The 11,719-nt window shown below is 45.1% G+C and overlaps 2 protein-coding genes across 4 annotated transcripts in view; one reads left to right on the top strand and one right to left on the bottom strand.

The window, feature by feature from the left end:
* Positions 1-2,667, bottom strand: COPS6 (COP9 signalosome subunit 6; the record flags this gene model as incomplete). Its single annotated transcript, XM_081296826.1, is given in 11 exon segments — positions 1-254; positions 353-453; positions 545-637; positions 717-831; positions 920-967; positions 1,295-1,357; positions 1,456-1,544; positions 1,881-2,012; positions 2,217-2,342; positions 2,546-2,633; positions 2,635-2,667. Coding segments are annotated over 11 exon segments (1,029 nt in total). The 3' UTR covers positions 1-113.
* The window catches only part of ZNF3 (zinc finger protein 3), a 27,167-nt gene continuing 18,113 nt past the window's right edge, over positions 2,666-11,719 (top strand). For 2 of the 3 annotated variants that reach the window (XM_081296817.1, XM_081296818.1), the window contains exon 1: positions 2,666-2,828. The gene's annotated coding sequence lies outside the window, so the exon portion shown is untranslated. Of the gene's footprint in view, positions 2,829-11,488; positions 11,682-11,719 lie in introns of all 3 variants that reach the window. The other variant, XM_081296816.1, reaches the window with a different exon arrangement.

The following is an 11,719-nucleotide window of genomic DNA, read 5'->3' on the forward strand; positions in this document are numbered from 1 at the left end:
GGGTACGTAGGGGCTGCTCCTTTTATTAATGACAGCAGTTTCTGAAGGGAGTGTAGTGCCCGGCCCCTTTGGGGCAGTTGTCTGACCCCTGTGTATGATCCCTTCAAGTACCCTCAGAAGAAGAGCCCCCTCATTCGCCTGCCGATGCCTTGTCGGTCGTAGAGAACGTTGAACTTGTTCACAAACTGGTTCATGGTGTTGCAAGTTTTGGTGATCGTGCCGAGGTAAGCCATGAGTCCCACATCGTTGCATTGCTGGGAGGGAATAAAAGAACCAGTTCCCCAGGGGGTCCCTCACATGTGCCTGCAAAAAGGTGTAAACCCCACCTCCCCACATGGGATTTTACACTCACATCATAAAAGTCTGTCTTGAACTTGTCTGTGCTGAGCACTGGGAGGCAGTGACAGAGAGCATAGGCCTCCCGCAGGATCTCATGGTTAAAGGGGACCTCTCCTAAGGGCACAAAGAGGCTGCACTGATATGGACGCTGTCCATTCCTCAGGAGGGAAAGAAAGGATGAGTGCCAGGAAGGCACCTGCCCTACCTGCTTCAGAGGCCTTGACATACTCCAAGATGAGCTTGACACGGCTGTGCAGCATCTTAATGGCACTATGCTGTGCTATCAGGTGTTCAGCCACTACAGGGGGACAGATGAAGGGTAAGAAGGCATATGGTCACACCTTGCATCCCTGCTTCAAAGAAATCACCTCCCTTACCAGTGGAGTTCTCTCCGCTGCCTGTTGCTGTCATTCGGGCAACATGGTCTACACCAATGCGTTCAGCTTCCTCTGTGGCCAAAGTATAGGTCAGCTCAGCAAACAGCATTGTGGCCTACAGGGCAGAACATCCCACAGAGAGAGAGTCAAAAGCAGGAAATAGGACAAAAGCAGGATTTGAAGGTTGAAGGGTCAGGTATTACCTCTCCATTGATTATATCAATGACAGACTCAAAAACACTGACGGGAAGCTGTAAATGACAAATGAAGAACAGCTATTAGCTCCTGAACCTCACTATGTGCCAAAAGTTGAACTGGGTTCTTTCACACATTTTCTTATCAAATTTCCCCAATAACTTGGTGAGATAGGGATAATCCCAATCTGACATGAAAATGCCTCTCAGAGCTTAAGTGACTAGCCCAAAGTCACAGCTTATAGGTGACAGCATGGAGATTCAACTCTGACATTCCCCAATAGAGAAGAGATGTCACAGTAAAACATAACATGGGATGAGGATACAAAATAAGAACAATGATAGACAAGAATGACAAGCAAGCCTGGGGTCATTAATACTCACATCTGTGTGCTTGGTCATAGGGTTCAACTTAAGAAAGAGGGGGCTCTCAATTATCTCGCACACCTAGAAGAGAGTCATGCACAGGGAAGTCAACACCTCATCTTTCTTCTTCCCCTCATCCTCTATTCTCTGCCCAAGCATGCACATGTGAGTGTGTATACCTGCTTATGGACGTGGATGTCGGAGGGGTCAGGCGGCCCCCCTGTGGTATACCAACCCAGAAACTCCAGCTCCTTGAATACCTGTTTAACTGGAGAGGAAGGGGCCAGAGCACACAGTATTCCCTTAAACCATCCTTCCTTAGTTTGAAGCTCCTGATTTATTTCCACAATTTCTCCCTCCCTCCTCAATTCGTGGCTAGGTTTAGAACAATTACTCTTTTCTACCCAGGCTTCTTTCATTTTTCACTTTTCTTGTGGGGGATACCTGAATGTGTTCTTTTTCTGAGAGCTACTCTCCCTTAATCTTCCCTCCTGTTCTAAATCTTCTCTCCTGTTTATTCCTTCCCAGCCCTCTTGATATTGTCCACCTTGAACTTTTCTTTTTTAAACTCCCACCCTCTTCCCCACTTCTGTTCCCCTCTCACACTGCTCCTCCTTGGTGTAATAATATTCCTTGTCAATGATAATCTTCTCTTCCACGGTGTGGGACAGCAGCTCAAAGGAGTTCATCACTTCAATATTTCGGCCCTCCTGCTTCCCGATCAGAGCCCCAATCACTAGGGAGAGAACAACATGTAGGAGATGAGGGTAAGGAATCTTAAAATTTTCCCTAATCACCTGAGGGTCTGAGGTCCAGTGTGAACCAAATATTGGAGAAACAGTGATTTAGGGGTGGGGGGGGATTAGCTTCAGTAAAGGAAGGGGGAAAGAGTGAAGGAGGAGACCAAGGAGCTGCATTGGGTGTTATGCAGAACACTCACCCTGCACAGGTCGCCCCTCCTGGGAGCGCATGCGGATCCAGTGGTCTGAGATGTTGAGAATGACAAGGGGATGAAGAGCGACTGAAACACTCCCAGTCACTCCGGAGGCCGTCACACTGGGGACTACTAAAGGCGGAGGAAAAGGAAAAAGGGTGAGAGTCCGCGCCCCACGTTCTTCCCTGGAGATGGGAGTGGGGAACGGCAGAGCCCGGGCCGTACATCCTTCCCGCAAGTTACCCGGGGAGAGATGTCGCTTCTCCCAGGAGTCGAGGACGGCCTTAACGCACCCCGGAAAGGTGTCTCCAGAAGCCGCCCGCACCGCCCGTTACCTGCTGCATCCACCTCCATCCCGCTGCTTCCTCCGGTCCCGTTCGCCGCCGCCATTTTCCCCGCGCCCGCCAGAGTCGGCCCCGCCCCCTTCCTTCCCGGCTTCCGTCGGCGAGCCGCGCATGCCCAGTGTCCGCGTGGCGCGCGGGGCCAGTCCCTGCCCGCGCCCGCCGCGAGCGGCTTCTAGGTCCCGGAGCTCGACTGGTTTTCGAGCCGATTTTCGGTGACGCCGCTGTGCCTCTCGTCTGCGCCCCCAACCTGATCTTCCTCATGAGTAAAATTGGGGTAAGGATGCCCCGTTCTGAAGGCTGTTGTAGAACGAAATCCAGATTTCGGACCACACCCTGCAAGGCACTGCGTGATCTGGCCCCTGCTTGTCAACCCTGCCGTGCCTCAGCTTTTCCAGGCTTTGGTTCTCATGCTTCAGCTGCACTGGCCCTTTTGTGTTTTCACACGCCTCACTTTCTCACGCTTTAAAGGACTAATACCTTACATTTGTTTATAACTTTATCCCCTGTGACTCAACATGGTGCCTAACACATTAGCACCTAAATAATTTTTTGAGTGAATACCCCAGCAAGTTACATATGCTGTCCCTTCTGCTGCCTCTCTAGTTTACTGATCTGGCTCTTTTAGTATATCTCCGTACCTTCATCTGAAGTTTAAGCCCCTAGAAGGCAGGTAGAGACTTGTATCTGGTAAAGCCTAGTCTGGTACCAGGAGATACTTTCTGATGATGAAGATGACTTACAAGGGAGTTAGGCAATTTCCCCACTTAGGAGTCTGAATGAAGGACCAACTACCTTCAAAGGAAGCCATCAGAAAAAATCCCTAGGGAGAGGGATCTTCTAGGCAAGGAGAAGTTAAAAGAGAGTTAATCTCATTCTACTCTCCAGTGAAAAACTTAGGAGATCTGGACCAACTGAGTTTTCATAGAAAAGTAAATATGCCTAACTTCTCTTTAGAAAAAATAAGGTCAGGAAAAATGTAGGCAGCTTCTAAGGAGTACAGCATTGAATTTGAAGGCTACAATAAAAAGATAAGAAACAGTTTAATGTTAACCTTTGATAGTTTGCATTGCTATCTCACATAAAAGTGCTCCTTTGCCTTTTTGTTATTCCAAATGCTTTTGCAACATTGGTCAAATAATTATATAACTCCTAAGCAGTGATCATTGTGAAACTTATGAAATTGAATCAGTTGATTGTACATGCTTCAGAAGTAAACTTACTAAACACTTCTTAAAAATACATGTATTAAAGAAAGAAAGACTACAGCTGGGCATGGTAGCACTCACTTGAAATTCCAGTGACTTGGGAGGCTGAGACAAGAGGATCATGACTTCAAAGCCAGCCTCAGCAAAAGCAAGGTGCTAAGGAATTCAGTGAGACCCTGTCTCTAAATAAAATATAAAATAGGGCTGGGGATGTGGCTCAGTGGTAGAGTGCCCCTGAATTCCATCTCTGTGGTGCTAAGGGCACGTGCACACATATACATACCCCCCACCACCACGAAGCACCCCTGGATTCATTCCCCAGTACCAAACCAAATCAAACTAACCAACCAACCAACAAAAAACCACTCAAGTTAGCTCTCCATTCTCTTTTTAGCTTCCAACAAAATTACACATAGTGCATCAGTCTGTTGTTTTAACTTTTCCTTCCATTGGGTGGAGGTAACTAGGCTGGTGGGGAATAGATCAGAGGGTCTGAGAAGAAAAGGTAAGAATGCAGTGAGACCTGCAGGAGAGAGTCCAACCTGGGTCACCACTTGGTTCTATCTGTGGTGTTGTCAAGCAATTGTTCCTCTTGAGGTGTGTTAGTGGTTATCCATCCATTCATCCAACATTCATTTAACAAATATTTAGGAGTGTCTACTACGTGGCAGGCACAGTTCCAGGTGCTGGGGAGATAACATTGAACAAAACAAAGTTTTGACCTCATGGAGCTTATACTCTGATTGTAGAAAGCAGACAGTAACAATACATGAAGATATTAAGAGGGATTGGCAAGTGCTGTTTAACATGGAAGGGTAGAGATCTGAATGGAGTGAAGGAGAAAGGCATGAGGATATCTGGTGAAGAGTATTCCAAGCAGAGAGGACAAGGGTGAAGGTCTTGAAGCAGATATATTCCAGGAATAACAATAAAGTGGCAGGAAGGAATGAATTAAAGGGAGAGTAATAAGCCATGAAGTCAAAGTAGCAACAGCACTGGAAGCCACATAGGCCATGAGAAGGTCTTTGGCTTTCAGTCTGAGTGAAATGCAAATAGAGTGACATGATTTTGACTCATACTTTGAAAGGATCATTAAAAAAAAAAACAAGGCATAAACTAAGAAGTAAAGAGTCATTCAGGTTGATGTATGGAAATTGGCAGTTGGGGAGCAGAAGATGAAGCATGGGATGCTGGAGCTATTTTTGTAATCCAAATGAAATATGAATGCGGCTTGGACCAGGGCAGTAGGGGTGGAGGTGGGAGATGACTCAGGCCCGGAGCTACCTACCTGCCTTTGAGCACATTGAAACACATTGCTTCAGCAGCTGAGGTTGGGTTTTAGTGCCCACTTGCCCCCTTCACTTAGCTGCCCTCACAGAGCTTCCAGTGCTGTTGCTACTTTGACTGCATGACCCTCTCCGCAGCTCAGGGAATCCTGATTGAATTCAGGATACACTTGGAAGGTAGAGGCAACAGGATTTGCTGACTCAGGGATGCTTGGGTATCAGGAGAAACACATGAAATTATATCAGTGAATCCAAAACAAGGTATTTGTGTTCCTATTGGGTAGGGGGTGGGAGGTTGAGAGGATTTGATGGTGACATACTTCATCCACATTTTTTTTTTCCATTGCACGCGGGCTGGGGGGTGGCAAACCCACAGAGTCAAGACTGTAGATTGACTCAGAGCATTGTGATGGTATTTACCAGGTTGAGGAGCTGGATCCCAACAAAGAGATTATGAAGTGATTCTCCTCCCCACATTTCCCAGGGTCTGTTATGAGTTAAATGTTCATGTCCAGCTCCATTCATAGCCCCCAGTGTGATGGTACTTAGAGGTGGGGCCTTCAGAAGGTTGTTAGGTCGTGATGAGATTAGTGGCCTTGTAAGAAAAGACAAGAAAGAGCTCTCTTCTCTCTCTTTCTCTGCTGTTTGAAAACTGCAAGCCAAGAAGCACCCCTCACTATCAAATCAGCCAGTATCTTGACCTTGAACTTCCAGCCTCCAAATGGACACACTACCTTTATTTTATTTCTTTATTTTTCTGTGGTGTCAGGAATCAAATGCTCGGCAAGTGCTCTACCACTGAGCCACAACCCTAGCCCTAGTCTGTGGTATTTTGTTATAGCTACCTGAGCAAAGTTTAGGGGAGTAGTAGGAACTGTGGTTCCCTAAGGGGCTGGAGTAGTTGCTTTCCTTCCATGGCCTGAAACTTAGTGCCTCAAATCCCAACAGCCTTGTCTCCTGTCGCTCCCTATCTGCATCTGAACCTTTTATCCAGACTGGTCAGGTAAGAGTGAGATAAGGGAATATATCTACAAAGACCTGTTACACCCCCACTTTTATGCAGCTGCTGCTGCATAGCAAATCACCATACATTAATTACTTAATATCACACCAGTGTACCCTCTTGTAGTTCTAGATGTCAGAAATCTGAAATAGGTGTCCCTGGCCTGAAACTAGGGTGTCTGCAGGGCCATGCCCTTACTAAAAGAAAACCTATTCCCTGGCCTTTTCCAGCTTCTAGTGCTGTATTCCTTGGTTTACGGCCCCTTCTTCCACCTTTTTTTTTTTAAACATTTATTTATTTGTAGATGAGCACAGAGTATCTTTATTTTTATGTGGTATTGAAGATCGAACCCAGTGCCTCACACATGCGAGGCAAGCACTTTACCACTGAACTGCAGCCCCAGCCCCCTTCTTCCATCTTTAAAGCATTAAGTAAGTTGGCATCTGCAATTAGGGTTGAAGGTTAGCTTCATCACCTTCTTCTATAGTAAAATAGCTCTTGGCATTTTCTCTGTCCCTCTGCTCCCCATCATCATATCACCTTCTTCTATAATGAAATCACTCTTGGACTCCTTCTTATAAGGACACTTGTGATTACATTGGATTCACTGGGATAATCCAGGATCATCTCCCCATCTCAAGATTCTTAACTTAATCACATTTGTAAAATCCCTTTTGCTATAATAGACCGATACTCATGGGTTTGGGGGATTAGGATGTGGATATCCTTTTTTCTTATTTGTGTGTGTTTATTTAGTTTTTAGGGTGTGGATATCCATTGTTCAACTGGCCATGGCATGTTTTGGGGGAGCCAGAGAGCAGAGTCCTCAATCAAGTGGTTGTTATCTTTGTGCTCCATGACCATGTCAATTCAACAAGAGAATCCTGGTGGCTGGACCAAAATTTAAGTTTGAATCTCCTAGGCCAGACTTTTGGCTGGGTTGCACCAAAAGGGTCTGCTACTCATGCAGGCCTGGAGTAGCCATTGAGAGAAAAAAGAATTGTGCCAAGAAGTGTCAGGCAAATATCCTAATTTTTCCCTGGGTGTGTTTATGCATGCCTGTGATCCTCACAACTCTGGAAGACTGAGGCAGGAGAATCACAAGTTCAAGGTCAGCCTCAGCAACTTAGATCCTGTATCAAAATAAAAAATAAAAAGGCCTGGGGGGCTGGGGATATGGCTCAAGGGGTGAGGATGTGGCTCAAGCAGTAGTGTGCTCACCTGGCATGTGCACGGCACTGGGTTCAATCCTCAGCACCACATAAAAATAAAATAAAGATGTTGTGTCCACCGAAAAATAAATATTAAAAAATTCTCTCTCTCTCTCTCTCTCTCTCTCTCAAAAAAAAAAAAAAAAGAAAAAAAAGAAAGAAAGAAAAAAAGAAAAAGAAAGGCCTGGGGATGTATCTCAGTGGTAAAATGTTCTTGGATTCAATACCCAGTACCAAAAAAATAAAAAATTCAAAATTTCAAAATAAGTCTGTAAAGCACCCACCCCTTTCATACTGCTCATTACCCAAGAGATGGACAAGAAGAAAAGAACTTTTTGGAAGAAGGTCATGTTCAGTGACTAGACTGTCTTCCTGACCTCCAAGAGGAGGTAAGGAGGTAGAACTGATGTTGGATGAGGCTGCTCCAGTGCTTGACAATCAGATATCACAATAATGGGTAGTGTGGAGTGTCCACTGAACACCTTGATTACAGACCCAATGTTGAGTGGTCTTTGCAACAAAAGGCACAATGATGGTAGACTGCAGAGGGCCTGGAAACCCTAAAATATGAGACAGTGTAGTTTCTAGGACCAGAGGGCCAGAGGATGTGGCCTGAGTCTATGGGTTGGACTGGATCAGGCACACAGTAAACTGAAAAAGTGTGGACAGAGGCCAGGGGCAGTGGTGCACACCTATAATCCCAGCAAGTTGGGAGTCTAAGGCAGGAGGATCACAAGTTCAAGGCCAGCCTCAGAAACAGTGAGACCTGGTAGCAAAATAAAAAAAAATAAACAGAACTGGGGATGTAGCTCAGTGGTAAAATGCCCCTGGGCTCAATCCCCAGTAACAAAAGTGTGGACAGAAGTGAGGCCCCGTGTTAGTGTTTCGCTGCTGTTAACAAAATATCTAACAAAAAACAACTTGAAGGAGTAAAAATTTATTTTGGCTCATGGTGTCAGAGGTTTCAGTCCATAGTCAGCTGGTTCCTTTATTTCTGGGCCTATGGTGAGACCAAACATCATAGTAGAAAGAAGTCAAGGAGCAAAGCTAGTCACCTGGTGGTGACCAGAAAGCAGACAAAGGGATAAAGGAGTTAAGGGCATGCTCCCAAGAATCCACTCCTTTCAACAAGTCCCACCTGCAGTTTCCACTATCTCCCAGTAGTCTACTCAGTTATGAATCCCTCAATGGATTAATCTGATGAAGTCAGAGCCTTCGTGATCCAATCATTCCTCTAAATTCTTACCTCTGAACATTGATGCACCTGGGGATCAATCCTTCATCACATGAGTCTTCAGGGGACATTTCAAATCCAAACCTAAACAGGCACCAAGAGTAGCTTCTATAATAGGTGTCAAAGGTCCCATGCTATCTGTTGACCCAGAGCAGGAAGGGGCTTCTGAATGGTGTATGTTTGGCCAGCATCTTGGTGCCAACCATTCTGATCAGAGAACAGGTCCCCACCTTCAATAATCACATGAATTTACCCAACTGTCAGATAGCAGGTAAGATTTGCTTCCTTAGCTTATGGCCCCAAAGAATGTGTCTTTAATTTTCTGTGTACTTTTCTAAGTGATAAACCAAGCAACAAGGCCATTCACAACAGCTCAATTCAGTAAAATGTGGGAAGGCTCATCCAGGGCCATGTTAACCAGACTAGGAAAGGGACAGCTTTGAGCTCTTTGCCTATAGAGCAGAGCAGTGGTGTCCACTTTCCGTTTACATGCTGTTCCTGTGGTTACACAGCCACAGCAGCCCAATGAACCCTATCAGGTAAAACTTAGCTAAGCAATTAGTGAACGAGGCCCAGGCATTTAGGGGAATCTCTGAGACTGGTAGTACCCATTGATCCACATCTCTGCCTTAGTGGGTTTCTCCCAATCCCATAACTGTCAGTTTTTCATATAAAACTCAGATGCTGCTGCTTAGGACCAGGGGATGACTGCTCTCTTAAGTACACAATTTCCATTTGGCTAGCAATGCCTTTTAGACTCTTCCTGTTTTTAAAAATCATCTGGTTCTACTTGTCTCCATACAAATGAGAATTTCAGTCTGAAGAGTGCCAAGCCTTGGATAACAGAGTAATTGGTTTTTCAAAAGGGGTGTGTGTGGTGGCCATTTCCAGCAGGTGGCACTGTGATGGTGAAAATGACCTGAGTACCTGGGCTGCAATCATTTGAAAATAAAGCTGGGATTTCCTTCTCTGGATTCCTTACTGTTCTTGCCAGACCACTTGGGAGGGGAAAATGGAAGTGGCTTGAGGAGTGATCCTCAAGTCCCACTATCACCCCTGAATGGGAGAGTTTTCTCTAACACTTGGGTCTGAGTGCAAGCTCTTGTCCCACTGCTTCCTACTATAAAACATGGAGCCCTACTGTTGAATCTGGGTAGCTTTCCCCTACAGGAACCAGAGAAATCTAACACAGGCATGTCAAGAACTGGAGCATATGACAGCCATCAGGAAACTCTGCTAATCTTACTCCTTCGCCTCATCACCCTGGGCTGAAAGATCAGGGGGGAAGCCAGCCAGCCTGCCTGCTGGGCATGTGGAGACTGCAGAGGGGCTATAGGAGTTATGCTTTTTGATCTGGTAGTGCATGACCTACACAGAAGTAACTTTTTTTTTTATCTTTCTTTTTTTTTCTTTTTTTTATTTATTTTTTTATTGGTTGTTCACAACATTACAAAGCTCTTGACATCATATTTCATACATTAGATTGAAGTGGGTTATGAACCCCCAATTTTACCCCAAATGCAGATTGCAGAATCACGTCGGTTACACATCCACAATTTTACATAATGCCCTATTAGTAATTGTTGTATTCTGCTACCTTTCCTATCCCCCAGAAGTAACTTTTTAAAAGCAGTCCACCTTAATTTTTTTAGGGGGGATGCTGGGTGTTGTGTTGCTGCCCCCATTGTCATATCATCCCTGAAAGCTTGCCTGGTTTTAGCATAAGGGTAGGTCTTCCAGGGCAGCAGGGCTTATTTATTCTATTTATATTTTGCTCCCTGATGAAGGCCCCAGCTTCTCTACTAGCCCCCTATCTCATAATCAGACAAACTTGTGGTACCATTTGGGCAACCTTTCACACTGCTCAGCCTCTAAACCATGACCCCACTTTTGTTTGTTATCAAGTACAATGGTAGGAGATCCTGACTCTCTCCCCACCCTTCACTTGAGCGAAGGCTTTTGCTGTTGGATCCCAGAGAGACTTCTTTTATCTCTAATCCTGACCCATGTTTTACTTCCTGTTCCAGAGAACCGTGTCTATTGGTATCCAATTCTTGTTGCCAAAGCTATTGAGTTTGGGATTTGGCTTACATGCTTTAATAAGTTAGCCTGTTAATGATTCATGGTTATTGGCAGAAAACACAAAAATCCTGATTCAGAGACAAAGGACTTTATAGAACAACAAGCAACATAAGCACCAGCAAATTTGTTTGGTTCCCTTTGCTTCCCATGGGAGATGTATGGGCCCAGATGGAGCCCTACACATGCAGTAGGTTGCTTTGCAGCTGAGATGGGGAAATGAACAGCTTTTACAGCAGGCAGTAGCAAGCCTGCTCTTTGTCCAAGGGAAGATGTGAGTCTTTTTTGTAAGGAAAGAACTGAATGAAGGAAATAAAGAGAGAGGAGAGGTGGCTCAGCAGTTACACTGGTTTATTCAGGAACAAATCTGTGGAGGGGAGCACAGTGGAGACCGAGACCCCTCTTCTGCTTACAGCCTCAGAAAGTTATAGGAGTATGAGGGAGTAGGGGAATTTTTGAGGTTAGCCCATTGCTAGAAGGTTGTCAGAGAAGGATTCTTGTGGAGTCACATCCATTCTTTGAGGTGGTCACTGTTCTATATTGAATCAGGTGTTTTCAGGATTCTAGTCCCAGATAATGATTTCCTTTCTTTTCATGATGATGGAATATTATCTGGGGTTTAAGGTCAAGCTGAGTCAGAGTGACTATGAGGTGACTCTTGTTCTAAGATGGAGGCTATGCTTCAGAATGGCATTCCTGTGTCAAGTTCTCCCTAACATTCCTGCCTTTTTCTTTTTGATAAGAAAGAGGTGATGTCTCTTTGAACTATTTCCGTATTCCTTTTGATGGATAGCTCAGAGGTTCTGATCCCTCAGGGCAAAGCCCCACTGTAAGATTTGGGGATAAAGAGTCTATTTTTTGTCAAGTGAGAAAGCCACTTTGAAAGGGGTTAAGTAACCATGAGAGTGTTTTGCAGGGTATCAGTTTTAAAGGTGTATTATAGAAAATGAGGACCTGGAAGTTGATGCTTTCACAACTGTCTCCACACATACTTTGGAAAAATGTGCCGATCCGCCATCGCACACTTCTAGCCTCCTGTCTGAAGACTGCTGCCTTCCGACATGAGGGCCAAGCAAGACTACCAGTGTCCATTCTTCCACTGAATTTTGGTGAGGCTTACTTTTTAACTTTATTTTAAAAAATTTCT

The sequence above is a fragment of the Spermophilus citellus genome (assembly GCF_964194105.1).
Source record: "Spermophilus citellus genome assembly, chromosome: 6".
In the NCBI taxonomy this organism is placed as follows: domain Eukaryota; kingdom Metazoa; phylum Chordata; class Mammalia; order Rodentia; family Sciuridae; genus Spermophilus; species Spermophilus citellus.